The sequence below is a fragment of the Trematosphaeria pertusa genome (assembly GCF_010094035.1).
Source record: "Trematosphaeria pertusa strain CBS 122368 unplaced genomic scaffold BU26scaffold_3, whole genome shotgun sequence".
NCBI classification, from domain to species: Eukaryota; Fungi; Ascomycota; class Dothideomycetes; order Pleosporales; family Trematosphaeriaceae; genus Trematosphaeria; species Trematosphaeria pertusa.
In genome coordinates this window covers 3,088,572-3,115,582 of record NW_022987214.1, presented here as the reverse complement: position 1 = coordinate 3,115,582, position 27,011 = coordinate 3,088,572, and the positions used below count along the sequence as shown (strand labels likewise).

Here is a 27,011-nt window from a genome sequence, read left to right as displayed (position 1 = left end):
AGATCCAGCTCTGCTCGAATGTCGGAAATCAGACGGCGAGTTCGGATTAGAGCATATGACAAGAGATGAGGTGGAAGTCCGATTTCAAAGAGAATAGACGGCGAATAAAGTCGACCACGCGACGAGAAATTTACTGCGGGACCTCGAACGGCGGCGGAGAAGGGTATAGCGCAGGAAAAAAGGAATTATAGAAAGCGCACGGTTGTCGCGGTACGCCAAAAGCTGCCGAAGCAGGCGAAGCGCGTGAAATGGGACGAGTGCTGCATCTAGTAAGTATAGATTTCCATGAGGTGAGAGCAGAACAGTAGGCAGGACTAACGGACGGGCGCCAGAGGAGCGAATGTTGGCCTTTCGGACGGCCGACAGCAGACTGCAGCTGTGTGGCACAGTGTTGCAAAAGTCGTTGGAGGCGGAAAAAGGCTGGCGACGCGGGACGCAGACGCGGGGCAGTGGTGGGGGATTCGACGTTGGGGCGCTCTTTCCTCCGAGAGTACACGATGCTTAGTCAGGGAAGCTTGGAGTTGACTCTGGTGCTGCACGACACCCCGACAGGCTGTGCTTCTTCTGAGCACAATTGAGAAGGCAGAGGCACCTGGAAAGCGTCAGAGGACAAGACACCAGTCGCAGAAGTGGTGTTGACGGGGCGCATACGACTAGTAAAGGTGCAAATGCACAATGTCAGTCGAGCGGTGCTCAGGCCGGAGGTACCCAGGGACGTGTGATGATGATATGTGCGGGCTGATATTGCGGGTTCGGCGAATTGCGTAGCGTCCCAGGATGTCTGGGCGGCGTAGCCACAGTGGTTCCTTGGAGGATAATAAGGGGAGGTCGGGATAGCAGCAGCGCAGACGGTGGCATCAGGACCGGCGAAGAACCGGCATGGACCTGCCTCCACGCGACGGTGCGCTATCGAGGCTTGACGGCGGCGACTATTGGCCGGGCGCGGAGAGGGCCAGGGCGCGCAGGCGGCGTGCGGACAGGTCTGGCAGACTGGCGGTGGTTAGGGCAGGTGAGGCGTGGGAGCGTGGACGGTACGGAGCATGCAGGACGAGAAGACGCAGCGAGGGACGGTACACACAGCACGGCGTGGTGAGGTGCTGGGGGAAAGTGCAGCTTTCTCTGCGGCCATGACACACTGCGCCGTCTGGCAGTCCCCAGAGGCTTTTCCTGCTTCGGCTGGCGGGCCCTTGATAGGTGTAGGTAGCGTCACGATGGCCCCTGTTGGCTGCTGGTGCTATTCCCTGACGGGGACGCTCCCTCAAGCGTGTGAGGGCAGCCCTGGTGGGGATGTTCGCCGCCAGCCCCATGTGCGCGCTCGCACGTTCTGGCCCTTGAGACGATCGACGAGGAGGAGGGCTCCCTGCGCGCTCTCCGCCGCCATCGCACCATGCGTGACTAGCCATCCATGCGCCGGGCCCGAGCTAGGGACGCGGCGTAAGCTTCACGTTCCTGGACGGCGGCCGCAGGGGCGTGCGATGGCTGCGAAGATGCTCGTCGCGCCGGCGTGCAGAGGGCGGGCGAGGGCAGCAGCGAGCATCACACGGACAGCGGGCAGCGCGCATCCGGGGGGCGGCCAGGCGGGCCCGAGGTCGGACGGTGGTGAGGATGCGGAGAAGACTGGGAGGGCCAAGAAAGAGGCTGCGCGCCGGGCAGGGAACAGCGCAGACGTCAAACACGGCGGGCCTGGACGGCTGAGGGCGCAGAGTGCCGCGGGCAGGCAGCGTGTGGTCGGCTGCGCGAGGCGATAGGCGGCCGCCAGTGGCCTAATAGTCGCGGAGCCGGGACGATGCGCTATGTTTCACGCCCGCGCGCTGCCTGCCCTGGCCGGCCGCCGACCAGCGCGGAAGCTGCGCGCTCTCCGCCAGCTGCCCATCCCTACGCGCTCCCTCCCTCCGCGCCGCAGCGCTGCGACTCTGCCTGTGCCAGAGGGGCGCGGCGGGCTGCACGCGACTGCTTTGGGCCCAACGTCTCGCACGCACAACGGCCGGCCTGGGGGAGCGCCGGCAGGGAAGGCGCGGGCAGGCCTGCGCGGCATTGGCGAGCAGCAGACGCACTCGGATGCACGTCCATCACACACCAAAAATCGCCAGCTTCAGCAGCGCGCCGTGCCCAGCGCCCACCCCGCGACCCTGCCCGGTCGCCCTGCCGAGTGCCCTCCTCTGTGCCCGTGGAAGCGCGTCCGGGCTTTCTAGAAGACAGGCGATCCTGTGCCGCGCCGCGCCCGCCCAGCCCAGCCCAGAGAAGGTCGATGAGCCGCCCTCACCACCAATTTCCGGGCATCCTCTCTGGGTCGCTGCGCCAGAGCGGAGAATTCCACGAGCAGCGCCGTGCATGCTCGACGAGCGCCGTGGAAAGAAAACCGGAGCGGCGCGGCGAATCACAGCGGCGCGCGCAGGTGACGTCGAGTGGCCCTGTGCAGCGCTGCAGCAGTGTCTGCACGGCACCACGCTCGTGCTGAGCAACACCCTGGCCCGTCACGATCCTGGCCCAGGGACCGATCGTGGTGGCCATTGCGCAGTGCCGGCGACGTCGAATGGCAGCCGTGGGCCCCATGTGCGGTACATATCTTCCCTGATCACGGTGCGGGGAGCGCAGTCGGCCATTCGCCTGCTGGCTCAGGAACACCTTTGCACGAGCGACCATCCATGACGACGCCGTCCGCAGCGCCGCTACTTTTACCAGCGGAGACACCTTTGCCGGCATGCTCCACGACTCAGTCCTCCACAGTAGCAAAATCAGCCCGCATCCGCCCCTTCTGTCATACATACAGCCCTGGAGCGGCCTGATGATTCGCGTCAGATCAAGACGCAGACTGCCATAGTCACGGATGACGCGAAGACTAGTTTCAGCGGCCGCAATCAACATCCGCGTTTGGGGACGTCGAGATAGACTACGCTCCATATCTCGCGAGGCTGAGGTGAACCACTGACTCGGACTCTGCTACCGCTCTAGCACGCCGTTAAAAACTCTAAGCCGGAGAGTCGCCCACGCTCCAAAAAGCAAGACTCGCATAGTGTGGGGAGCACCGTTCTTAACAGAAGCAATTATAGGATACAACGACCTCATATATATAACATTACCGCCGCCTCGTGGCAGGCCGCCGCGATGGCCAATCTCGGTCACCCTGGTTTGTCTCAAGAATAGCTGCCTGGAAGACCTTCGAAGACCTCCATCATGCCGTCTCCCCCGACGCCCCTTCTACCACTCACGCAGACGGCCCGATCACATCGCAGCTACGAGCCCATCCCGAGCTTGTTCTGTCTGCTGTGTGATCCACGTGGCTCCGTCTCCAATGGCCAAAAGGTCCACTTCTCCGTTTGTCAAGGGATTTCAGATATGTTTCGCACATGACTCCGTCATGACTACTGAGTCGACACGCCCCCACCAAGCTCCTGCAATTGCATGCATACCATGTGTGCAGAAGCGAGTCCACGAAATACTTCCGGTTCCTGCCCAGGCTCTCCTAGAACCAATCCGATATCGGCGGTTACAATGCTGCGCAGCGGATGCCAGCTTTAGCCGTCCGATAAGGCGGTTCTCCGCTTCATGAAGCTTTCATCCGGATGGCCCTCTCCTCCAATCCATCATGCTCGCCTTGGACAGTACCAACCGCGCCAGACCCGAGCACAGGGTGAGGATGACCAGAAGAACGTTCAGAAATGGTGACTTCGCGATTCGGTCCTTCCTTGAGGTTCCTATCCCAGGCGCCCCTCATTATTCACCACTCTTAGTGCAACGGCCCTATCCACCTTGGAATTGATAGCGCCCGACCCAGCGATGACAGGGCCACGGTGCTGTCGTCTAAAGTTCTCGAGCACGGAGACTTTTTATTAGTCACCGCATCACAGCGGACTCGCCGCGTCCCGTTCCTTCCCAGGTTCCCAGGGGCAACCGTGAAAGCCTCTTTTAGAAAGTGCGGATATTAAGTTTGAACGGATAGTGGTTGCGGAGCCGCACTCCATTTCTGGTATTTACGTGCCTTACCCGACACTGTCTCAGTGTTATACAGGTCATCCCTACTTCGGATCTTACGCACGGATGCGTACACTCCATCTACCACAGAAGTCCGCAACGCCGGTATGCCTATATTATTGGGCGAAACTTCATCTCAAATATCCGCATGCATCACATGAAAACACTGGATTCCTCGGAGGAACAATCATATCGTAATCTTCAAGAGGGATCAACTAAAGTCGCCAAAGGCCGAGCATCCGGATAGCCGTAGCACAGCACGATCGAATATTTGCTCCCGAACGCTTCATACACCGGAACTCCAGGTACCATTGCGGATCGGATCTGGGCCGGTCGACCATACATTATAGGGTTGAAGCCGCCAGGGTCTTCCGTGCTACCACATGGCCGACGTCCGAGAGCATGGCATTTGCCTCTCCCTTGTAAAAGCACGACTCAGACCATTGTTTTGATTCCGGATTAATTGTCCGATGCATGTTCGCCAGAGTCATTAAACTCCGAGGATTGCCGTATTTGCTCGCGGCATGCCAAGGCTCCCCGGCTGTACCTGAGATAGGTATCCTGGAGTAATCTAGCGTTTGCCTTTCTCGAATTCGCTGCGAGATACGTAAAACGCATGAGGTATCTTCTCCCCTCATGTCTGCTCATCACGCTAACGGCATCTGGTAATAGGAGTTACAGTCGCCATAGCGCACGAGCGCTGTCGTTTTGCTTCGGCCTTGGTTTCGCCCAAAAACCCGGCTTCCTGCTAAACCTTATTGACCTCGTGGTTGCTTTTCACGAACTTTGGCGCGCTAAGCAGCAGTTAGTGGCCGGATCGACCGAGTGAGGCGTAGATCCCTCAGAGGCGCGGATCTAATGTTTCTCAGACGTCCTGTCGATCAGGTCTAGGGTTCCCCAAAGGTGCATCACCGTGGCCTCGACGTCAATGGGGCATGCATCCCACGTCCCTGTCAGCAGACTACCGGCTGTAATGAGATGCTGTAGGTTGCTGCGACCGATCCTGTCGCTGTGTCAGTTGACCTGCACTACGCAGCATGCTTGTATGCATAGCTACTAGAAGGCGCTCAATAGTTTCAACATCCCATCTGGATCTTAGCCCTCAAGCATAAGATATCGGTTATCCGGCAGTCCTGAGTCAGATAAAACCAGAGGCAAATCCACCATCTCCGGATTCCTCAGGTGCGTGGGGGATAGCACGCAGTGGGGTTGGAGCTCATGCCCTCCATATTCTACGAACCCAGATGAGAGACGAGACAAACTTTCATTCTGCGTTGGTTTACCTGTGCGGATTACCTGAGCAGCCAGACGTAATTCCAGCGTTTCCTCGCCGTAATTTGAGACATTTTCAAACTCCCACAACATACATTCCGGAGAGCGCTCTACTCATTGCGACGGCACTTTAAAGTCCTTTCGAGTTCTCCAGTGTCCTTTCCGACTTACCCTTCGACTAGAGATCTCAAACCCATCACACATTTTCAAATCTTCCCCGCTCCACACAGATATTGCCCTCCGGCAGTTTTACTTCTCGTACGAAGAACGGCGTGCGCGGGTACCTAGCGGGAATAAGGCAAGACATGGATCCCGGGGAGTGATGTAGTGATACCGGAGTGATGGTAGTGAGAAATGCTGCGAGAGCAATTATTGATCATGGCGGATACGATTCGACCCGGACTAGGTGCAATTTCCGAGCGAGATACGCAAGAAGCATGCTATGCTTGCAGTGTGCCACCTCACTAATCAATGAGGCTCTTCAACTCAGGCCGTAAGAAGCTATGTTATCGAGAGAAGAGTCGGCGTACTGCTGACGCCGACAGTCGTCGAGAAAGCAAACCAAGCGACCTTCCTCTATCCCAACCCCCTCTGTGACGCCCTGTGGTCCTTCTTCGATCTTTTCTTCCTTCCTCCTCGAGGACAGCTATGGCCCCAAAGACTTAACGCCGATGTCGACGCCGATATATGGTTGTTTCGGACACGGATGGGATGCCGTCGCTCCTTCGATGGGTATAGGCCCCGCGTCAAGAGCGAGTACGGGGTCCTAACACTCACACAGTTATTCTATAGATTCTCTAGCTGACGTCGCTCGTTCATAGCAAAGCTCGGGGCCCAAGGCTTCCGGAAATCGAAACGTGACTCCGTCGTTACCGAATACCATGATCGCCGCCGCAACGACTCACAGTATGAGTCGACCGACGAACATATATCCCCACCTACACCACCGGTCTTTCCTCAACCCTAGATTTCCCCATCCTCACTCAATATCAGAAACCCCGCAATATTAGACACGCAGTCCACCTACAAGAAACACTCTCGAAATGCCGATCCAACAGCTAAAGCTACCGCCGTACGAATCAGAGACCCCTGCCGAACAAACCTCACCGATCCTATCGATCTTACCCTGGCCTGCCAAACGCGCAAGAACAAAAATCGCCGCCGTGAGCTCCCATGATACTGTCGGCATCCGGCACGAGTCCAAGCAGCAACTCATTGACCGATGGCGCTTCCTCATCAAAGAAGATTGGCCTTCGCTGATCGAAGCACTTGTCCACCTACAGCAACACACATTGACTTTAGACCAGAGTGGAGTGCTTGAAACCAAGAGACAAACGCTTCTGGGTCTGATCAAAAAAGCGCCAGGAACTGACGCGTCGAGGAGAGAAGGCAATGAGTTCTTCAGTCAGTTCGCTATTGCCATGCTTGGCATCTCAGGCTGTCCGGTCAAGAAGAACGACGTCGCCGAGAAAAGGGGGTGGAGGAAGAATGTGCTGGACGAAGCAGGTGTGCCAGAGAAGGAACGGTATGTCTGGGATCTGGGGCTGTATTTGGCGCCCCTGAGTCCAGAGAAGCGGAGTTAGTCACTCGAGGTACATAGTCATATATCGATAACACAAATGACTCAGCTTCAATTTGCCTCCTCACCTCGGCCCCCATCTTCTTTGAGTATTTAACACTGCCTTACGTTTACCTTAACTTGGAGCTAGCTACGGTATCTAATAAATGAAGCCACTGCACCCAGTCTTAGCACCTCCTAGATCCTGAAACCACACGTCAACCCCGACGTTCGCAATCACTATTGCTTCAATAGCTCACATAGACCGCCGGTGTCGGAGAACATAGTGGAAGGGTTATACCACGAAAAGTTAGCCGGGGCATGGGAAGCAAGCTACAACAACGACTGGTAATCTTAGGGAGTATGCCGGAAGTAAAAGTTCCCTATGGCAAACGGTCGTTGGCAAAAAGACCGCTGCGAGTTGGAAGACGGCCGAAAGGAAGGAGGAGAGTGAATACGACATTCAAGGGTATGCAGCCAGAAGACGACTCTGCGCGGAGTGTTCTAGGAGGGGACTGCAACAAATCATGTTTATCTTCGTGATCATAAGTTTCGCGTAGCAGGGACTATTATCGTGAAATCGATATTTTTGAGCAATGAAATGTGGAAATGCGCTTATACGCTTCTGCCCTGCGACTGGAACGGGAATTATTACGCTTCCTTAATTGGGGATCCGAGCGGAGAACAGGTGCTGTAAGGGAATTTGTGAACTCGAGAAAATGCAAATGTGGGCAGTTGAAGGGAGGAATAAAGAGCAATGAGTGGCTAGACGTAAGGGTACGCTAGCTTCTACTGGAATAGCGTGAGTGCGCACGACGTGACGCGCTGACGTGTTATTTCTTTCCCGGATTGCTAGCTCGATCTCAGTGGCCTAATCAATATCTTGTAGATGCAATGCATTACAAGACTCTGCTGGCGTGTTTGTGATATCCGTTTGCTCCTCCGCTGTGTTGGCTGGTTCCTGCCGGGCCGAATGCTACAACGAGATCCGAAGCGAAGGAGAAAGAAAGGTGAACTGCGAAAACAAGCCCGGAGGGGCCGTCCACTAATTAGGGCTGGGACTGGGTGCTGAGTATCGCGAAAGGACGCTCTGTCCGATGGTGCACTCTCTGAGGGCGGGACTCGTATGAGGCCCCCGTGTGTAACTGGAAGGATTGCTGGACTCGCCGACCCCGGAACACCTTTTCCCAAAAACTGCTAGAACAAGATTGACCCGTACCGAATTATCCTACAATCGCTTGAGTGTATCCGCAATGGGAAGTAAAATCTCTATTCCCTACTTTTCCGGAGTTTCCCTATCTCCTCAGCCTCTTTGAGACATGCGCGCACAAAACTGGTGAAGAAAGCGCCATCTCTTTGCCAACTTTCATAGCATGCTCGTTTCTCCCGGGATCCTTCGTGTTCGTGGAAGTTGCAGCTTTTATCCAGTGCCGCAGCCAAGTCGTAAGAAACAGTCGAATGCTTGCCCGGCGAAAGCGCCAACAGAACGTCCACAAAGAATTCCTTTGGCATTCTCATGAGGGCAGTCTTGTCCATCCTATTAAGGTCCCAGCTATACGCCACGGACTTTGTTATGTATTTGACCAAATAGGCGCTCGATGGAAGCTTCGCGTATATTGCTGTGAGGAGCAAACCCTGGCCCGACTTCCCGCCTTTTATCGCTTGGGCCTTATCTAGCTCGACAAGTAATGTCATGACGTCGTTGCGGAGCTGTCTCGTGTCGTACTCATCGGCGAAGACGAACAGCTCGAGGAAAATCGCATAATAAGGAGGAGCGGTAGACTGCAGGACAAATTCTGTCTATCTCAGCACAGTCTTTTTAATAGGGAGCGCGTTTCCGAGATCTTACCTTCGGAATCCAACCAGGCAGCAAGCGGCGAATGGCGAAACGTGCGATCCTTCTTTCCTCGCCACTCCGTGAGGGTTCTGCTCCTATCATGGGTGATGACGACTATAGAACCATTGTCATCATCATTCGATTTCAGCAGGGCATGATGCCTCTTAGCCGGGCGCTCTTCAGACTCCTTGAGATCGCTCTCGCACTCGCTCTCGGTCCTTGAAGCTTGCGCATAGATCCAGAATAGAAACAGGCGCATTGTATACTCCGACACGTTCGGAAGATTGATTGCCATATCACCGCTCTCGCAAAACCGGCCGTCAAAGGCGCCGCGAAAGTACTCGGAATGGTAGCACAAGAGGACCTTGTGGACCATGAATGATTTCTGATCGGGTTCATCTCCAATGGTGATCTCGACGAGCGTTTGGTCGATGGAACTGGGAGTTGGCGGTTAGCAAGAGCGACAATGAAACGCGTTGGCTTAACGACCTGGCTATGACTCTGTCCCGAATCGCATCTCAATAGTTGGGAAGCCACGAGCGACGCCCAAAAGACGGGGTCTCGAAACGTTTGTCCGATGTGGACGGCCGAACAGAGCATGCTTACAGGAAGGTTGGCCGCTTGCGTTTCTGTCCTGCTTCAGCAGCCGCCGCGAGGCTAGGGGCATAATTCTTCGGAAGCGATTTAAGTACTTCAGGATATCCTTCGCAATTACTAAAGACGGACGGTATAGCAGCACTGGCGATGTGATGAGGGAATGGAGGAACGAGTGGAACGCGGGGTGCGCAGTTACCTTGACGCGATAAGTGGCACGTTCCACGGCTAGCTTCATGTGCACTAGCGTAGCACGTTCTCACGTGCTTGACCTTTCATTCTCCTGACATTGGAGAGTTCGCATTCGTCGTAAGCTGTCATAAATAGCCTTGATTATCTCTGAGTCAAATGCTGTACACTGCCTATACAGGAAGAAGTCCTTTTTATGGTATGCAGTTCCCCATACGGTTCCTCCCAACGCCGCAGCGCTGATGCATAGAAATAGATTGCCAATCATAACGGACGCCGAAAAATAAGCCTCCCCGATCTACTCGTCGTCTTCATCATCCATAACCGCATCGCCATTCGTCTTTGGCGCAGCGATTCCTTCATCTTCATCTTCATCCTCGCTTATGACGCGAGCCGTTTTTCGTCCTGGCCGCGGTGCGCTAACACCTTCATCCCCACTCTCGCTAACGGCCCGAGCCAGACCAGCGTCGGCGTCGGCGTCAGCGCCGGTATCCGCAGGAAGATCAGCTTCGCCCTCGCTGTCGCTCTCAACGAACTCGGCTGATTTGTACTTGCCGATCGGCTCGCCCTTCCTAGCCAGTTTCCTCTTCTTCTGGCGCGGTCGGTCCTCATCTGTGAGTCCTTCAGTCCCTGAGGCGCTTGTCCTCCGTCGCCGCTGTCGGCCGCCCTCATCCTCAGAGCCCAGGCCTTCAGTTTCGGAGTCGTCCATGTCGCCCTTCTTCTTGCGCTTGCCGCCTTTGCCGCGAGCTCTCCTCTCAGCCTTACGCAGCTCGCTGTCATCGATGAGCTCCTGGCGTCTCCGCTCCTCTTCAGCACGCCGCTCCATGTACTCGCGATCCCGCTCTTCCAATTTCTGTCGTTCTTCGAGGATCTTGCGTCTACGCTCTGCGGCTTCCTCGTCTGCTTTGCGCTTCTCTTCTTCGCGTTTCCGCAGTTCTGCTTCGCGTAACCGGCGTGCTTGCTCCAGCTTGCTGGCGTTCTCTTCCTCGTACTTCACCTGGCTCTCGTGAGCACGCTCCATTTGCTTACGCATGGTGTTACGAGCCATGTTGGCTCGCTGAATAATGTCGTTCTTGTGGAATGGCGGGTTCTCCGAATTCGCAACGGTTTCCAAAAGTACTATGGCTTCCTCTAGGCCCTGAGTCGCCTCTTCCACATCGGCAAGCGTCCGTTGCGTATCTCTAAGGCTGTAGACGAGCTGTGTTATCGAGAATTGGACGAAGGCAACGTTGAACTGGAGGTGGCTTTGACCGGGGGCGATTTTGAGAGCTTGCTGCGAGTACTCGAGCGCAGTCTTCATCGCAACCAGGCTCTGTTCCTGCTTCCCTCGCATAAGCCATACGCGCCCCAGGCAAGCCAGTATGTTGAGATCGTGTGCCCTGTCTTTCGCTAGAGCTAACTCATACTATAGACGTTAGGATCTTAATTGCACGTGGCACTGAGGTACTTACGTTTTCGATTGCACGGGCGTACTGTTTGATCTCGGTATAGGTATGGCCGAGGTTGACAAAGACACTATAGTCCTTGATGGTGTCTTTGACCTTGGTGAGTATCTGGAGGGCTGTAGCGTAGTCCTTCTTGTCTTCAACCAGGGCGATAGCAATGCCCTGGGCAGCGTACGCGTTCTTCGGGTCAAGCTGAAGCACCTTGTCGAAGAATTCTACTGCGCGTTCATACATCTTCCGACGCTTGTCTTTGTCTTGTTCCGTGTCCCTCCGCATCTCGCGAGCAATAGCAAGGTGAAGGTTGCCCATGCCGGTGAGAGAATAGCAGTCGTGCTTGTCTGACTTTTGCAAGGTATGTTTGTAATGCCGTTGCTCTTGATCATCCTGCAGAACCAAAGTCCGCTTCTTAGACTTGTTGAGGTACCACCCATAGAGAGCTTTGACCTCGAGGTTGTCTTCATTGTCTTTCATAAGCTCCTTGACCGCTCTTGGGCCTTCGTCGTTGGGATTCTGCCGTAGAGAGATGTATGCAAGGCGGATTCGAGCGTCAATGTAATCCGCGTGCCGCTTGAGAAGGCCTTCAAACACGCTCTTAGCGTCGTCCAACATACCTTCAGCTTCGTATGTGCGACCGAGATTGTAGCTGATGGAGGTGACGAGAGCATCGGTATCGATGGTTTCGTCTCTAGCTGCCGCTTTCACGCAGGCGTTGAGTGCCGTCTGAAATAAATCTCGCGCTCGCGCGTAGCGCTCGGCCTGGTAATGGAAGCAGGCCATATTGTTGAGCAACTGAGGCGGTAGGAGTTCCCGAAGAGCTGCTTTGAGCTCAGCTTCATCCTCGATGCCATCTGGATAGTCCTCTTCGGGTATGGCGTCCAGTTCCATCTGTTCAACTTCCCCAAGACATTTGAGGCTCTTGTCCGGGTGCTCGGCTTCGTAGAGCCTTGCCAGGTTGAGGAGGACTGATTGATCCGGAGATACCTTCTTCTTGGGATCTCTCCATGCTTTCTGGACATCCTCGAGGTATTTGAGGGCTTTCTTCAGCTCGGCGGACTTGTCCTCTGAGGACTTTGCGGCTTGGGCGGCGAAAACGTCTTCAGCATAGAGAGTGCCCAGTAGCGTCTGTGCTTCTACATTCGGTTGCTGCTGAAGGATCTTTTCCAGTCGAAATTTGGCACCGTCATAATCTTGCATGAGCACTCTCATCTGAGCCGAACCAAACTTGGCAGGAACATAGCCACGGTCGTCACCGCCGCGGGCTTGATCGGCTCTGGAGTAGAAGTCCATGGCCTTTTGTATGTTTTCCTCTTGATGCTCCTTCCTAGCCAGCTGGTACCAACCGTCACTGGCAATTGCGTTCACGTCGGTCAGATCGATAGCGCGCCGCGACAGAGTCTCCACCTTATCGAAAGCCTTCCGCAAATTGTACCAGGATCCAAGCGTTGCGCATGAAATTGGATACATATTGTCGAGCTGGAACGAAGGAACGATATATTGGCTCATGGCCTTCTTGGTCAGGGCGGCGAATCCAGGGTCCGTAGGAGGAAGTCGAGCCGTCAGGTGGAAGTTGTACAGCCCCAGCAAGATCAGGGCGATCTTCGACCTGGGGTCCAAGTCTAGAGACCTCTGCCAGGCGCTAGCAGCATCGTCCTTGAAGCCGAGTTGCCAGAAGCAGCAGCCAATCCCAATTCGCGGGTCTGGATCGATGAGGCCAGGAGAGCTCTCGAGCACGTTCTGGTAGCCCTTTAGAGCGTCGGCCCATTTCCCCATAGAGTAGCTGACCCGTGCCTTGCCCATCTTAGCCATAAGATTCTTTCCACCTGATGCCCGGAGAGCATCCTCAAAGCACTTCGCGGCTTGCTTCAGGGTATCCATGCGCTCGGAGCTGACTGGATTCGGTCCGGCAGCCGTGGCGGGCGCCTGGAGGGAGGCACGCAGGAGGTAGAGGACGCCGCGGGCGAGGAAGAGCGGGGGGTATGATGGGCTAATGCGCGAAGCATCGTTCAATACACTAGTAGCTGCTTGAATATAAAATTCCTTCGTCTTCAGCTCCGGGTTGCCTTGCTGGTCTACGGTTGTTAGCCCTTGTGTCCTCATGATACAACAATCAGCACGTACCCGAGTTAATACGTGGAGCCTCCCGGCATTTGAGCAAATACAGCCAGCAAAGGCCATTGAGGATGCTGAGCCTGTCTTCAGCGCGTCCCCGTCCAAACACGCTGATGGCCTTGCCCAGCACCTCTATCGCCACGTCCAGTTTCTTGTGCTTGGCGTATGCGATGGCGACAGTCACCCAGGTGTTCTTGGCACTCTGTTCGTTCTCTAGCAGCGTGCACAGCTCGGTAGGATCGTCCTGGATCTCATCGTCGAGCGCGATTTCGACATCGATGGGACCGTCAGCCTCGGCGACGGCGACGGTAATTGCTGGAGGAACCCTGGAGTATCGCGCCGGAGGGAATGAAGAAGCGATTCCGTTTACGCCGTTCGCGCCGTTGGCATGCCCGTATACAGCCGCCATAATGGAGGGTTGCGAGGAGAGCGCGAAGGGCGGCTAGTTGTGAGAGCGATTATTGGCGCGCATCCGGCCGCGAGGAGATGGGGAAGAGAGCGAGGCTCTGACGCCTGCCTGCGTTGGTGTTGGAAGACAAAGACAGGTTCCGAGCTTCGAGAGAGGGAGCGCAGCGCGGAAAAACTGCGGAGCGGAGGTGAGGCCCTAGCGCGGACGGGTCGTTTCGCTAGGCACGGTAGTCAATCAGCCCTCAGCCAGACCGAGAGGACTCGGTGAAAGAGAGGGGGAATTGCGTTTGCGCTGGCTAGTCGCCCTGCCTCTACAAACTCTCCGATCGGCTTGGCACTCTATTGCTACCCGGCGACACGTTGATCCGAGCTGCTCCGACCGCGACCCCCGGCTAACCCCTCGACGGTACTCGAGAACACAGGGCGGTAATGACGCGCAAACTTTCAGGTCGAATACGATGAGTGTAGAGCCGGCCCGAACCTCGCTCTTACCACTCCGCGAGCTCTAAGACCGCCATGTCGCGCGTTCCGGGCTATGCACGATCGGGAGCGAATGGCTCCGGAGGCTATACAAATGGCTACTCCCGCGAGGGCGGATATGGAGGCTTGAGCGCCGCAGACGATGACTATCCGAGGAGACCTAGCGCCGAACGACGTCGCCGCCCAGGCGGCTATGGTGGCTTGCCGCCCTCGGAGCAGGAGGACGAAGCGCCGCCTGTCCAGCGCCCAACGAGTCTCGAACGCACACAAGCACGCCGAAGGAGCGGAGAGCAGCGCCATGGCGCCGGTCGCTATGGCCCGGGAAGCCAGCAGATGGAGGATATTCTGCAGTATATACAGCAGAATTGGGATTTCATGACCACTGAGAAATGCGTACCGATTGAAGTAGCACTGAAGCTGATGGATTCGAGTTCCCTCGGACTCGCTGACCAGTACGGCCGCTTTCAGAGAACGCATAAAGAGCTTCAGAACGCCCTGAAGGCTATCGTGAATGGTAGGATGGCATCCTGGCTGAAGATGGCTGGGAGGTAACTGACCGGACCTCCAGAGCATCACCAGGGCTTCAATAGCTCTATCGGTACCTTCCATAAAATTCAGAACAGTCTTCAGCAATCTCAGCATCGCGTCCGAACTCTGAAAGAATCTCTGACACAGGCAAAATCGCACCTTTCCACTACCAAACCGGAGCTGAAGGAGTTCGCAACCGCCTCCCAGAACTACGATGAGATGATCCAGGCCCTAAACACTATTGAGCAGCTACAGCTTGTTCCGGACAAGCTGGAAGCTCGAATATCGGAAAAGCGATTCCTGACGGCCGTCGATATTCTTCAGGACGCGCTGAGGATGATACGGAAGTTGGAAATGGAGAACATTGGCGCACTGAGCGATCTGCACATCTATCTAAGCAACCAGGAGCATTCGCTTACAGATATTCTGATCGAAGAGCTGCACAACCACCTCTACCTCAAATCGCCCTACTGTGAGGATAGGTGGAAAGCATATGCTCAAAACCAACCGAAGGGTGACCTTTCGGAGCGTCCGCAAACTGGCTTGAGAGGGAGGCTCCTGTACCATTTCTTGGGTGGTTTAGACACCTCAGAACCTGTAAGTGACGTCTGCGATATATTGTGCCCGGCTCATTCCATTGCAGATGACAGATGATTCACCCCGGAATCCGGAAGCAGACACCTTTCAATACGTCCAACTCGTAGTGGAGTCGCTCAACAAGATGAACCGCCTCGAAATTGCTGTGGATACTATTGAGCAAAGGTTGCCTGTTGAGCTCTTCAAGGTTGTCGAGAAATCGAATAACGAAGTAGCGCAACGGCATCCTAGTATCTTGCGAGCATATGCCGCCAAGAAAGACGCAAAATCCAATGTCAGCGCAGAGAACGACGACATACGGACAGGAGTCCTCAACGATCTTCTGTGGACTCTTTATGCTCGATTTGAAGCTATTGCGGAGAGCCACCGGGTCGTGCATGATGTCGTAGTAGGCATCGTGCGCAGAGAGGGAATCAGAAATTCGTCCAGTGCAGCCTTAACACGGGGCTTCAAGGAGTTGTGGAAGTTGTATCAGAGCGAAGTAAGGACTCGCACCCCGTAGCTGCAACCTGCCCGCTAATTCATCCCTAGATCCGCTCGTTGCTCCACGACTACCTCGCAACGGACGGCGATCTCGCATATAGAGGCGGCCAAGGGCAGACACCAAACGCAAGCGCCTTCTCACGCGCTCCGCGTGACAAGAACAAGCGAATGTTTAAGCTCACGGATATGGACACGAAATCATCCGAGCTCACGCAAGAGAGAGACGATCTTGAATTTATTCTGAAGACATCAGTTCCTGGCCTTGTCTCTGACTCCAAGAGGCCGGAAGACATGTCCACAAACAACAGCACCAACCTTGATGGCAGCGCAACCGGGCACAAACTGCTCGTCGAACCGAGTGTCTTTAACATGGGCATTCTTCTACCGCCATCGCTTGCGTTCTTAGAGAGGCTGAAGGAAGTCGTACCTTCAAACGCCGACATCGTCATGAGCACCCTGACTTCTTTCCTCGACGACTTCCTCGTTAATGTCTTCCACCCACAGCTCGACGAGACCCTGATCGAGCTCTGCGCTCAGACTTTTATCGAATCGGACGCCTTTACTGAGGACCCGCAATGGGCGCTGCATTCGAAGAAACCTATCTTCAAGGGTACCGTCAAGTTTTTTACCCTCATTACAGCTTTCTGTAAGATGCTGGACAACCTGCCACACGACCAGGCCTTCTCCCAACTCATCATCACGCAAATGAGCACCTACGCTTCAAAATGTTCGGGCGACTACAAACAGCTCCTTGCGCGAAGCAGGCCAAAACAGTCAACGGGGAGCCGGGTGAAAGCGCTCGCCGTCTTCGCCGGATCCGAACACGAAATCGGAGACACTATTGCGCAGCTGTTCCAAGCGGATGCGGAGAAGGCGCCGAAGCTTCTTGAGAAGATGATTTCGCTCTTGCTGGCCGAAGTGGAGAAGGATCCTTTGGATAAACAGGATTTGGTCCAGGACAGGAAGAGTCTGCAGACCCTGTGCCTCATGTACACCAGCATGAAATGGCTGGCTACGAAGGTCGCCCAGCTACGGTATATCAGCGATCGCGCTATAGACTCCACGAAGCCGGAGCCGGGAAGCCAGCGACACAACAGACGCTGGACGCTTCTCACGTCGGCAGAACCGAGAACGGAGGGCGTAGCCGTGTATCTGCCCTTGAACGAAGAAACCGCCGCGTAAGTCACTCCCCGAGCTCTCTCTACCTATCTCGTACTAATCTTCTCTCAAAGCGAATTCGACGCAGTAATCCAAACCTACCTCTCCCTATCCACCCTCGTCCACCGGACCCTGCACCTCCTCCCGCGCCTTACCATTCTCTCCTCCCTCGCCTCAGCTATAAAACCAAACTACGATCTCGACACACCCCTCACCGACCCAGACCCCTCCATCCAGTCCCTCACCTCCAGGCTAACAGCATACGACACCACGCTCTCCACCTACATCCCGCCGCCTCAATACGTCGTCATAACCCGCGGTCTGTCTCCGCTAATGGACACCTACCTCCTTCGCCTGTGCAGCACGCGCATCAAAGAGATGAACGCGAACGGGTGCGCGCTGCTCCAACTGAACATCCTGGTCCTACAACAGAACCTGAAGAACATAGAGCCCCAGGCGGAACTAAAGTACTCGGCGCTGTTTTTCGATCTGTTCAATGAAGGGCCCGACGCGATTGTCAGCAGGGCGAAGAAGCATGGGAAGAGCTTTGGGGTGCAGAATGAGCTGTTCACGGAGAGCGTGGTCAAGGGGCTGTTGGGGCTGTGGTATGGAGAGAGACTCAAGGACGAGAGGAGGGAGGTTGGACTGCAGGCGAGGAGGCAGCTAGATGCGCATTTGCTTGAGATTAGTGAGTTCATGTATGAGCTAGGCGAATGAGGGTTAGGATATAGGGGTACGGATAGTTGGTTGTGAGCTTGTATTATAGAACGGTTGTCATTTGAGCACTGAGATAATGTTCAGAGCTGCCATGCTTCCATTTGGGTATTTGCTAATATTTCGCCGTTCATGATATCTGCGTCCTCATTACACTGGCATCTCGCGTTGCTGCTCAGCCATGTTTCGAGTCTTTACATCCTCTTCCACATCATACACATTAAGCATATACCTCTACCACCTGTCTCATCTGAGGTGTTGAACGTCTCTTCTGAAGAAGGGGCCTCATTCCTCAAGCTTTGTTTGCCGCCGTCTCAGAGACTGGAGTGTCCCGTGGAGCAAGCGCCTTCTTGCTCACAAGCCTGAAGCCACCCAGCAGCATGAACGCCGCCAAACTGCCCAGTACAACAGCAAGCGTGACAAAAGCACCAATAACACCGCCAATAGCGGCAGACATGTGGCTCCCACCACTGCTGTTCTGCTCGGTCGATGGGTTGTTGCTGTTGGAGGCATAAGCAGCGCAGGTTCCAGTGGTGTTACCGCACTTGTGGCACCACTCCTCCGTCGTGCTGACGGCAAACTTGCTCAGACCGCTCGAGAAGTCGTTCCAAGAGATGGAGTCGGCGTTGCCACCGAAGAGCGGGTACATAGTGGGTTCACTGGAGTTCGAGACGGTGCCGTTGTGGAATAAGAAGCGCACTTGGAGGTCACTGGTGCTCGGGAAACCGCCTGAGACATCCGCATTCGTGAACAGCTCGAAAGCCATGGAGCTAGCGTAGTCGGGTACACCAGTGAAGTTCGTGTTCTTCGCGGTAAGGTTCGTGAGGCCGAAGAATGACAGGAACGTGCCGTAGGCGCCGAACTGGATGCCGAATTTGTTGGAGCTGGAGCCTGCGGTGCCGGAGGTGATTGTGCTGTTCAGGTACTTGAGGATTTCACCAGCGAGCTGCATACCGGAAATGGCGCGCACATCGTCCGAGGCATTGTAAGCCAGGCCATATTCGTGAGCATCCGCAAGAGTGCGGAGCTGAAAGAGGGTGGAGTTGGTGAGGACCTCTGAATCCGGAATGGAAGAATTGTGGATCTCGGCTACGTTAATGAGGTCGTAGACTAGGACAGTTAGCTGGATGTGTCTTTGGAGATTACTTCCGTCGTCCGCGGACGGATAGCATGCAGTGGAGCAGTCACTATGATGACTTGATCCTACATTCGACTGGAGTACCGTCATAGTATCGGGGATGTGGTAAAGAAGATGCAGAACTCACCGATATAGGCGTTCTTATAGTTCACATCCTTTTCATTGAGCGTACCATTGACGACAGGAACCAGCGACGCATAGAAGTCCTCGGTGCTCGACAAGAGGTTGTTGTACTCGGCACTCGTGAAGTAGTTGTTCGAGCTGATTTTCGCATCCCCGCAGGTTGACGCATCTTGCAGCCATCCGTTATCCTCACTCCCGGATCCCGTCGAAATCGTATTCACCGGAATCAACTGATAGCCATCCATCGGACTCTGCACACTGTTGCCGTTCGCCAATGTTTGCACCGTCTGCCCCACCGGCGGATACAATCCCTGCAAGAAGGCCATAGCCGAGTTCTGGAGCACATTGTCGACGGGCGCCGTCACCGCCAGCTGGGTGAGCTTCACGGTATCCTCGTTGATGCCGCGGATCTTGGAGGAGCCAGTCAGGTAGCGCGAGCGGTAGTACTGGCCGGACGTATAGACCTGTTCATAGCCCAGAGTGGTCAAGTTGGTCGGGGCAAGTGACTTTGGTGTGCGGTCTCCATGACGATGGAAAATGTATGCTCCAAGGACGGTCTCAGCAGCTTCGGCAGAAGCCAGGATAGAGAGCGCGGAAAGAGCGGCGGCGGCCTTCATGTTGGCGGTTCGGCTGTCAACGAAGGGGAAAGGGCTCAATGGAAGGGCAATTGAGGGGCAGCGGAAGAGTCAACTTCGCTGGGAAAAGAAGAAAAGACGGAAAGGCCGGACGACAACTAGTTATCTTATGGCCAGGTCAATCGGCTCAGCACGCCGGCAAACGCCCGGAGATGCACTGGAGTGCTTGGCGGCTTGTTGATAATGGGATCGCGAATCAGCGGCTTGATAGGACGGGTCGTCGGGCACTGGCGGGGTAGCTTCCTGTAGCTGCATGGCGCCTGCCGAAGTCGGTCTACGCGGAAAGTGGGGGTAGGGGCACTCTACAGAAGGCTTTTCCGCTTGCAGGCTGCGAGTGGGAGGCCCCCATGGCTGGGTTATTCAGAATGACAATGCATTATTCACCCCTCCGCGCCGTACAGTATCTCGCACACTCCGCCAATGGGCACGTCCATGACTGCATCGGTCCCAACGCTCCAGAAGCTCTTCCAGTCCACGTCTTCCGACGGGCCAAATTGATATGCAGAGACGGAATTCCTTCGGCTGCTTGCAGCGCTGCTCGTCCCGCCCTTGGCTGTCTCGTGGTTTTTGCTTGCGCTGGCCATCTGGTCGCGCACAATCCTTCCAGTTCGCCGATCGATGACTGCAATCTGCGCGCATTCGTCGACCAGGCTTTCGCAGCTGCTCAGCGGGAGCGTGAGGTACCTTGTGTTGTAGCTTGCGAGCGCTACGTAGATGTACACGACCAATACGACCAGCCAGCACGGTACTGCCAGCGCCCACCAACGGTTGGGGTAGTAGTGGATTCCCATTTGATGAAGCAGCGGAGACGGAACATATGCCCACACAATGTAAAGCAAAAACGCGGCGGAGCTGGCGAGGTATAGCGCGAAGCCATAGTATTCGTATGTGGGCACCTTCGGAGACGCCCGAGGTACCGTCGGCGCATGCCGTGCAGACTTTGTTATGCTCGCTAGGTTCGTCGTAGTCGACGTGGGCGTGCTCGTCCCATTTGTTGCCGTTCCAGCCCCCGTGGGCAAGTCTACGTCGGAGGAATCCGGCGTCGTAGGATGTGAGGGCGTTGTGCTGAACGAAGGTCGAAGGAGCGAGGTCAACGAAGGGGACGGAGGAAGCGGGGTCGGCGGCCTATTGTAGAAGGGTGGGAAGAGTGTGCTGGCCGTATGCCGTGGGAGATGCGTGTGCGACCGCGACGTAAACAGTGGGCGAGACGTTGGCGGGCCATCGTCTGCATCGTCCGAGTCCGAGCTATCGGAGGGGTTCAAGGCGAACAAACCCTGATCCTCGTCTTGATCGTTGTCCTCTATAGACGCTGGCTCGGAAGGCGAGGTAATGGGAGCAGGAGACACCGGGCTTGTTGTCGTGCGCGAGTCTGTCGAGGGCGGAACTGCGTCCGCGCTGTCCAGCGCTCGCAATGTTGGAAGATTAGGCGTCGATTTGGACTGAAAGCCGGAAGGTACTGCCTTCCCTCTACTATGAGGAGGCATGGCGCCGTTCGAAGCGTAGGACGTCGAACCGTATGCGCTGATGGCGTGCTTCTAGGCGCTCTTGACGGAATTCGGGAGCTCGGACCAACAGTTCCCGCTACCTATGTATCTTCATGCATGCAAGTTACTGTGTACTGCAATCTTTAGCGCGGGCGAAGGGTGTCGCAACTGGGCCTCAGCCTCGCTCATGTACCAATAGTGCATCTCTTCAGTGTTAGAACCACTCAAAGGAACATTCTTCCCGGCTCAACTCCCAACAGACCCCTGAAGGCCTTTTGGAGCGATTCGCCCTCCAAAAACTATTCCAGGTAGCAGACCCGATACACCCATCTCTCAAGCCTATAAGTGATGGCACAGAACAGCATAGTATAGGTGAGGAGACTACAATCTTTCGAGATGTAGTCAAGCCTGGCAACAGCTCGATATTCACCCTAGATAATGCCTGCATGGCGTACATTTTATCTGCCGTGACCCAACTTTCCCCAGGCCATCTACAGCTTACTCGTCCCACCTACCGACTTCCCCAGATACAACGGATCCTTCGGCTCGATCCCATACTGCCTGCACAAATCCAGCCCCTTAGCTCTCTGCGCCTCGAGCCTCTTCTTGTGCGCCGGGCCCCTCTTGTTCTCATTGCGCCCTAGCTGTAGCAAATGCACCTCATCCGGCCCATCCACAATGCGCATCGTCCGCCCATTGCTATACATGCTTGCAAGCGGGGTATCCTGGCTCACGCCCGCACCGCCATATGCCTGGATGGCGCGGTCGATAACTGTGAGATTAACCTCCGGTACAAGCACCTTGACCTCGGCGATCTCCTTGAGCGCGCCCTTGGCGTCCGACTCGTCGATCTTGATCGCGGCGTTGAGGACAGCGAGACGCGCGGCGTCGATCTCGATGCGTGAGCGGGCGACGCGCTCGAGCATGATGCCGTGCTTGTTCAGCATCTCGCCAAAGGGCTTCTTCCTCTCATCGTTAATCCTCGCTAGGAACCACTCAAGCGCCTTCTCGGCAGCGCCGATACTCCTCATAGCATGGTGGATGCGGCCCGGCCCCAGACGCCCCTGGATGATCTCGAAGCCGCGGCCCTCGCCGAGCACCATGTTGGTGGCAGGAACGCGTACGTTGTTGAAGGTAATGTGGCCGTGACCATGCGGCGCATCGTCGTACCCAAAGACGGAAAGCATGCGGTGGATAGTTATGCCGGGGGTATTGTGCGGAACCAGGATCACCGACTGTTGCTTGTACTTCACTGGGTTGTTGGGGTCCGTCTTGCCGAGCACGATGTAGATTTCACAGCGGGGATCCCCGGCACCTGAGGACCACCATTTCTATAACAAATATCAGTATGGTGGTAGTAGGTCTGTGAGAGGGAGTGGACGGACCTGGCCATTGAGGATGTATGAATCTCCATCCCGCTTGATGCTCATCTCGATGTTGGTGGCGTCACTCGACGCAACCTGGGGCTCTGTCATCAAGAAAGCAGAGCGAATCTTGCCGTCCAGGAGCGGGTCTAGCCATCGCCTCTTCTGTTGCTCACTGCCGTACTTGGCGATGACCTCCATGTTGCCAGTATCCGGGGCAGCGCAGTTGGTAGCCTATACAACCATCAGCTGGGGTCCCAATTCCTCCGTCTCGGCCTAGTACGGCCAGTACGAGGGCGCATCATACCTCGGACGCAACCCTGCTCTTGCCCAGATACTCCGCCATAAGCCCATACTCCAAGTTGGAAAAGCCAGCTCCCTCCTTGAAATGGTTCTTCGGTAAGAACATGTTCCATAAGCCCAGCTTCTTCGCCTTGGCCTTCAGGTCCTCGATGACCTGGGGATGCGAGTTGAAGCGCTGTTGTATAGTCTCGCCAATCTGGCGCAGGTAGACGGCGTCGGCGGGGATACATTCTTCTTCAACGAACTTCTCGACCTTTTCTATGCGTCAGACATGGCTTCGCAGTTGCGCACCAAGAGGGAAGGGAAGCATACGAGGTCCAGAGTCCTCGCCGCGCGCTCGCTGACAAAGGGCCGCGCGATGGCGGGGACACGCTGCGAAGCCGTGAGATGGCCGTGCTGGCTGTTGACGAGAAGGTCCGACATATTCAATCACAACGAATAAATCAAGCACAGCAAGGAAGAATTAAGGAGGAAGCCTGCTGTAATTGAAGAGGAGCCGAGGCGACTCGGACATGGCGAGTTATTTAGGTGACGTTCGGCACGGTTGGAGAAAGCTAGCTAGCTCGTTCAGCTAATCCCCGCAATGCGGTTGTCGACGGGAAATTGCCGAGGTTCGCGGACTTCAGCACACGACGAGACGACGCATCTTGGCGCTGATGGGCTGATTATCTGGTGTTTGCCTCGCTCAGTTATTGTACAGTATGAGATTATTTGAGCTGATGTGGCTAAAGCATAGAACGGATGGACTTCCCTGCAATGAAGGAGCAAGTGCATTCAAGAAGAGTGACAGCGTTAACGCTCCATAGAGCAGATTAATTACATAGGCCGTTCAACCTCACTTAAAGCGTCCACTGACGTCCAACGGGATAGCGTCGATTCAAAAGATGCTACGTATCCGGCCTCCTAAAGAGCTTCAGATCTCTTAACCCCTCATAAAGACTATCCCGTCAGACTGGAAGCACGCTGTAACCCACCAACGCCGGTATCATGCTACGCGATACATCATCAAATACCAGGCCAACAAACGCCGAAGCATGCAGTGCTCAGAAATCAGCATGAAGTTATCATTAGCCACAGACGAAAAGTTCATCCCCATCGTCGTCTCCCGGAGAGTCACTCGCCGCACCGTCATAGCTTTCCACCCTTCTAAGCGGAGACCTCTTTTTTCTCCTCTCTCGATCTCTCTTTCGCTCGAGCTGCGTACCCTGTCCATTCTCTTCCGCTTTGAGAAGGCCTACCGCTCGATCGACTTCCTCCCAGGAAGGCCTGCTGTCTCGAGAACCGCGAGGGGTGGCGGGACCGGACTGCGTCTCTAATACCTGAATCCTTCTAGCTTGCTCTTCAAGGCTCAAATCGTTGTCGTCAGTTGGCGTAGGCAATCCAGTGTCTTGGTCCTTCCCCGGGCCACCATCAAGTTGCTCCGGGGATGAACCGGATTCCTTCCCAGCGTCGGAAGCTGAGCCTGGCGTGACTGGCGTAGGTGGGCTGAACGCGACCTGGACAGGACTGCGCCGGTCATCTGTTTCTGCGTCGGACGCGGCATTGATTCCATCGCTGAGATGGCCGCTGCGATCGCTCAGGGCGGCAGACGTATCACTCCGCCACATGTTCCTAAACGTGCGTCGACGTCTCAGAGTTCCCGCATTCTCGGGACTGCGGGGAGGTGACTCAAAGAAGCTGGAGTACGTATTACCCAGTTGTTGCACGATCGGTATGTCGGACTGGGAGCCCAGGGTTCCCGACCTCACAAAGAGGACCAGACCAAGGCAGAGCAGGAGAAGCGTAGATTGCACTACAGCCATTCTCTTCTGCCAGACAAGCTCATCAGCCACCATGCTGAGCCTTGCTCCGATCTCACCAATCTCAGCCTTTTGCCTTTCTTTCATGCCCTCCAGTTCGAGGATTGTGCTCTGCCACAATTGGTCGTACAGGTTCCGGTAGCTCTTCAGCTCTTGCATGACCGTGCTGTTGAGGTGATCCAGGAATTTCTCGGTCTTCTGGAGTTGCTTCTTCTCCACTTTCATGAAGGCATCCCTCAAAATACGAGACTGCTCTTCTATGTACTGAAGTGAGAGGGTGCTGTTGGCTTCGAGATATTGGAGTCGCTTGTGGATGGATTTAAAGAAAGACTCTTGCGTTGTTGGCGTGGCAGCATTTGGCTGTGTCGGTGAACGTGATTGTGATGACGCTTGTGATCCATTGCTCGTGAAGTTCGTCGCAACCTTTTGCGAGGAAGCATTCGAAGTCGCACTGGTGGTTTCATTCGTAGAGGGCTTAGCATCTTTGCTTGGGGATGACGCCGTAGTTGAACTAGTCGTCTTCCCCTCAGCTGGGGAATTGGGAGGCGGGGATGCAGCGTCTGAAGAACTCGTCGCCGGCGATGCGCCCGGGTCAGAGCTGCGAGACGTGTCGGTCTCCGTCCGACTAGACTTTGCTGAACTGGCCGATGCAGGTGATGGTACGGGTCCTTCGGTTTCAGTCCCGGTTTTTCCGGACGGTTCTGTGGAGTTCCTGGGATGAACCTCTGGAGGCTTCACGGGAACTTGGTCAGAAGCGCCTTGTGACCCAGAGCCGACACCTTCACTGGGGCTATCCGTGAGATCCGTAGTTTGTGTTGTGGCTTCCACCTGTGAAGACGCTACCGAGGTAGCCGTCGCATCTTTCCTCGGCTCTACTGGCAATTCTGCAGCCGGGATGGCTCCGCTATCCTCAGCTGGAGGTGCAGCTGTCTGTACAGGCTCACCCTCCGCGGCCTCGATGGGCTCGACAAAATCGTCATCACCTCTGGCCTGCTCTTCCTCGCGCCTGAACTGCTCCATCATAGTGGTGCCATGTACTCGTAATAAGCTTATCGGACAGTAGAATTCGTTACCAAACTGCGTAAGAAATTCAATTCGTAGATATCGTGCCCAGATCTGGGGCTCAGTAATAAGGAAAGGTTGAATGTCTCGGGAATTGCGCGCTTCAAAGGTCCCCAGCACTCGCCAACGGTCCATCTTGACTGGATATCGGTCGGAAACGCTAACCCGGAAGTGGCGGAACATGGACGAAAAGAACTCATAGTTTGCTAGGACAAGGGTATCCACGAGTATGTCGTCGCACAGCTCGACAATGATGAACTTGTTCTGGGCGGAGCATTCATTCAGCATGTAGCTGTCCTTGTTCTCAACCAGAACCGCAGAGGAGCTCTTAGCTTGCGGATTCGTCTTGAGGACTGTAGCCGCGCAGTCGAAGGAAGCATAGTTGAAGCGCTCTTTGCAGGTCTTTCCTGCATCTTTGCTGAGCGCCCAGGAGCTCGGGGCGGCCTTGCCCTCCTCTTCCGGCGTCGTGGTAGCTTCGCTTGTATCTTGGGCGGCAGATGGCGTGTTGGAGGCTCCCTCATCCCCCTGTGACGGATCTCCAAAGCCGCTGAAGTCTATCTCGATCTCTCCCTCCTCACCCAGCGAGTCCAGGGCATTGACGTTGACCGGACGCCGTCGCGACCTTTGTTCTGAGGAGGCAGCTCGCCCTTGGCCGACATTTTCGGGCGATTGTCCCGCGCGGGCAAGGTTCCTCTTCTTCCACTCCTCGAACGACAGGAAGTTTGCGTTATCAAGCGGTGAATCCGTCTCCGCCTCCGCTTCCGCTTCTGATTGCGTGCTTGTCGTGCTACCCGCCATTGCAGCATCAGGCGTGCCCGTATCTTCCGCGCTCGATCCTGCTCCCGCAGGTGCCTCTTCATGTTCTGCTTCTGCTCCAGTCTCCAAAATTCCTTCTCTTGCCCAAGGTATCACCACTTGTGGGCCAGCGGTTGCCTCTCCGTCGGCCGGCCCCTCGGCAGAGGGCTCGATTCCAGGAGCCGACCAGGCCGTCTTCAGGCATTGCTGCGGCAGCGTGTGCGTAATGTAGTTGATCGTTCGAAACGGACATGCTGAATCGGCGTACGAGGGAGCCGACGACTTCGGTAGCGTGGAAGTAAGAGACGGAAGCTTGATCGCGGGACTCGAGCTTTTGCTGGCGGAGGCGCTGGCCTCGACGAGGCTGATCTCATTCGTCGACTGCGCGACTCCGCATGTCGGGAGGCTGCAGAGGAGCAGAAGGGTCCATTTGCGGAGTGGAGCGCCAATCGCAGGCATAGCGTAAACGCATGCTTAACCCAGCCGCGTGGGTTGCGAATTGGCCTGTCCGGTGTCGAGTACGACGTGCATGGGCAGCGTCAAGTAAATAAAGCAGCCTGCAGAGCGGTGAAAGGATCCCCTTTGAGACGACACGTCTGTGGCACGGACAGGCAATTCACCGCCTCGCGATGTCTTTATCAAACCTGGAGGTGCTCGGACGCCGTTGCCAAGCCCGTTATTCACACATCACCCCAAAGCAAAGCTGACTAACAAACCGTTCGGGTGAGCGACTGTACAATGATTTCCAACCTTGGAAGATTTCGTGTATCCTGTATACTAATGTTACAATGAGGCCTGGGAGCGAATGATGATCCAAACACAGGCAGACCTCACATATGCAGTCGTGAAGCGTGTATGAAGACCAAAATGTCCTAAAGCATGTGCTCTAACTGCGCAGATCGCGCGGCACACTCAGACGGACATGCGTGCTAATCGTAAAGAGAATCATAAGGGGCCCAACCAT

General features: G+C 55.5%; 9 protein-coding genes across 9 annotated transcripts; 2 read left to right on the top strand and 7 right to left on the bottom strand.

Moving 5' to 3' along the window:
- Window positions 1-66: 66 nt before the first annotated feature.
- On the bottom strand, window positions 67-1,285 carry BU26DRAFT_232134 (uncharacterized protein). The gene is made up of 4 exons (XM_033820890.1): window positions 1,036-1,285; window positions 652-990; window positions 324-592; window positions 67-260 (listed from the first exon to the last, which is right to left on the bottom strand). The coding sequence occupies exons 1-4, from the start codon at window positions 1,127-1,129 to the stop codon at window positions 186-188; spliced, it is 777 nt and encodes a 258-aa protein (XP_033688936.1). The 5' UTR covers window positions 1,130-1,285; the 3' UTR covers window positions 67-185.
- A 4,754-nt stretch (window positions 1,286-6,039) lies between these two features.
- Window positions 6,040-6,837, top strand: BU26DRAFT_516195 (uncharacterized protein). Its single transcript, XM_033828267.1, has one exon. It carries the CDS (start codon window positions 6,288-6,290, stop codon window positions 6,825-6,827), a length of 540 nt encoding a protein of 179 aa, XP_033688935.1. The 5' UTR covers window positions 6,040-6,287; the 3' UTR covers window positions 6,828-6,837.
- Window positions 6,838-7,709: 872 nt separating this feature from the next.
- BU26DRAFT_516193 (uncharacterized protein) lies at window positions 7,710-9,230 on the bottom strand. The gene is made up of 3 exons (XM_033828266.1): window positions 9,129-9,230; window positions 8,652-9,076; window positions 7,710-8,598 (listed from the first exon to the last, which is right to left on the bottom strand). Exons 2-3 carry the CDS (start codon window positions 9,013-9,015, stop codon window positions 8,072-8,074), a joined length of 891 nt encoding a protein of 296 aa, XP_033688934.1. The 5' UTR covers window positions 9,016-9,076; window positions 9,129-9,230; the 3' UTR covers window positions 7,710-8,071.
- Window positions 9,231-9,545: 315 nt separating this feature from the next.
- Window positions 9,546-13,671, bottom strand: BU26DRAFT_478445 (TPR-like protein). The gene is made up of 3 exons (XM_033825644.1): window positions 12,986-13,671; window positions 10,874-12,936; window positions 9,546-10,827 (listed from the first exon to the last, which is right to left on the bottom strand). The coding sequence occupies exons 1-3, from the start codon at window positions 13,383-13,385 to the stop codon at window positions 9,721-9,723; spliced, it is 3,570 nt and encodes a 1,189-aa protein (XP_033688933.1). The 5' UTR covers window positions 13,386-13,671; the 3' UTR covers window positions 9,546-9,720.
- Window positions 13,632-17,495, top strand: BU26DRAFT_516191 (uncharacterized protein). Its single transcript, XM_033828265.1, has 5 exons — window positions 13,632-14,378; window positions 14,433-14,989; window positions 15,036-15,470; window positions 15,521-16,650; window positions 16,705-17,495. Exons 1-5 carry the CDS (start codon window positions 13,901-13,903, stop codon window positions 17,345-17,347), a joined length of 3,243 nt encoding a protein of 1,080 aa, XP_033688932.1. The 5' UTR covers window positions 13,632-13,900; the 3' UTR covers window positions 17,348-17,495.
- BU26DRAFT_232042 (phosphoglycerate mutase-like protein) lies at window positions 17,384-19,421 on the bottom strand. The gene is made up of 2 exons (XM_033820888.1): window positions 18,610-19,421; window positions 17,384-18,454 (listed from the first exon to the last, which is right to left on the bottom strand). The coding sequence occupies exons 1-2, from the start codon at window positions 19,220-19,222 to the stop codon at window positions 17,637-17,639; spliced, it is 1,431 nt and encodes a 476-aa protein (XP_033688931.1). The 5' UTR covers window positions 19,223-19,421; the 3' UTR covers window positions 17,384-17,636.
- On the bottom strand, window positions 19,422-20,909 carry BU26DRAFT_232041 (PIG-P-domain-containing protein). Its single transcript, XM_033820887.1, has one exon. The coding sequence runs from the start codon at window positions 20,722-20,724 to the stop codon at window positions 19,621-19,623; it is 1,104 nt and encodes a 367-aa protein (XP_033688930.1). The 5' UTR covers window positions 20,725-20,909; the 3' UTR covers window positions 19,422-19,620.
- A 168-nt stretch (window positions 20,910-21,077) lies between these two features.
- On the bottom strand, window positions 21,078-22,925 carry BU26DRAFT_601957 (acyl-CoA dehydrogenase NM domain-like protein). The gene is made up of 4 exons (XM_033835308.1): window positions 22,704-22,925; window positions 22,396-22,644; window positions 22,110-22,322; window positions 21,078-22,055 (listed from the first exon to the last, which is right to left on the bottom strand). Exons 1-4 carry the CDS (start codon window positions 22,812-22,814, stop codon window positions 21,216-21,218), a joined length of 1,413 nt encoding a protein of 470 aa, XP_033688929.1. The 5' UTR covers window positions 22,815-22,925; the 3' UTR covers window positions 21,078-21,215.
- Window positions 22,926-23,249: 324 nt separating this feature from the next.
- On the bottom strand, window positions 23,250-26,685 carry BU26DRAFT_516188 (uncharacterized protein). The gene has a single exon (XM_033828264.1). It carries the CDS (start codon window positions 26,504-26,506, stop codon window positions 23,459-23,461), a length of 3,048 nt encoding a protein of 1,015 aa, XP_033688928.1. The 5' UTR covers window positions 26,507-26,685; the 3' UTR covers window positions 23,250-23,458.
- Between the last annotated feature and the right edge of the window lie 326 nt (window positions 26,686-27,011).

Excerpts from the sequence above, each read along its gene's own strand:
- BU26DRAFT_232134 (XM_033820890.1), bottom strand. The coding sequence starts at position 1,129 with ATGGCCGCAGAGAAAGCTGCACTTTCCCCCAGCACCTCACCACGCCGT. Across the intron at positions 991-1,035 it reads CTTCTCGTCCTGCATGCTCC|TCTGCCAGACCTGTCCGCAC; the intron begins GTACCGTCCACG and ends AACCACCGCCAG. Across the intron at positions 593-651 it reads CATTTGCACCTTTACTAGTC|GTGCCTCTGCCTTCTCAATT; the intron begins GTATGCGCCCCG and ends GACGCTTTCCAG.
- BU26DRAFT_516193 (XM_033828266.1), bottom strand. The coding sequence starts at position 9,015 with ATGGTCCACAAGGTCCTCTTGTGCTACCATTCCGAGTACTTTCGCGGC. Across the intron at positions 8,599-8,651 it reads TGCCTGGTTGGATTCCGAAG|AATTTGTCCTGCAGTCTACC; the intron begins GTAAGATCTCGG and ends TGAGATAGACAG.
- BU26DRAFT_516188 (XM_033828264.1), bottom strand. The coding sequence starts at position 26,506 with ATGCCTGCGATTGGCGCTCCACTCCGCAAATGGACCCTTCTGCTCCTC.
- BU26DRAFT_232042 (XM_033820888.1), bottom strand. The coding sequence starts at position 19,222 with ATGAAGGCCGCCGCCGCTCTTTCCGCGCTCTCTATCCTGGCTTCTGCC. Across the intron at positions 18,455-18,609 it reads CTATAAGAACGCCTATATCG|TCTACGACCTCATTAACGTA; the intron begins GTGAGTTCTGCA and ends TAACTGTCCTAG.
- BU26DRAFT_601957 (XM_033835308.1), bottom strand. The coding sequence starts at position 22,814 with ATGTCGGACCTTCTCGTCAACAGCCAGCACGGCCATCTCACGGCTTCG. Across the intron at positions 22,645-22,703 it reads CGGCGAGGACTCTGGACCTC|GTCGAGAAGTTCGTTGAAGA; the intron begins GTATGCTTCCCT and ends CGCATAGAAAAG. Across the intron at positions 22,323-22,395 it reads AGAGCAGGGTTGCGTCCGAG|GCTACCAACTGCGCTGCCCC; the intron begins GTATGATGCGCC and ends ATGGTTGTATAG.
- BU26DRAFT_478445 (XM_033825644.1), bottom strand. The coding sequence starts at position 13,385 with ATGGCGGCTGTATACGGGCATGCCAACGGCGCGAACGGCGTAAACGGA. Across the intron at positions 12,937-12,985 it reads GGCTCCACGTATTAACTCGG|ACCAGCAAGGCAACCCGGAG; the intron begins GTACGTGCTGAT and ends TAACAACCGTAG. Across the intron at positions 10,828-10,873 it reads ACGCCCGTGCAATCGAAAAC|TATGAGTTAGCTCTAGCGAA; the intron begins GTAAGTACCTCA and ends TAACGTCTATAG.
- BU26DRAFT_516195 (XM_033828267.1), top strand. The coding sequence starts at position 6,288 with ATGCCGATCCAACAGCTAAAGCTACCGCCGTACGAATCAGAGACCCCT.
- BU26DRAFT_516191 (XM_033828265.1), top strand. The coding sequence starts at position 13,901 with ATGTCGCGCGTTCCGGGCTATGCACGATCGGGAGCGAATGGCTCCGGA. Across the intron at positions 14,379-14,432 it reads CCTGAAGGCTATCGTGAATG|AGCATCACCAGGGCTTCAAT; the intron begins GTAGGATGGCAT and ends CCGGACCTCCAG. Across the intron at positions 15,471-15,520 it reads GGAAGTTGTATCAGAGCGAA|ATCCGCTCGTTGCTCCACGA; the intron begins GTAAGGACTCGC and ends ATTCATCCCTAG.
- BU26DRAFT_232041 (XM_033820887.1), bottom strand. The coding sequence starts at position 20,724 with ATGCCTCCTCATAGTAGAGGGAAGGCAGTACCTTCCGGCTTTCAGTCC.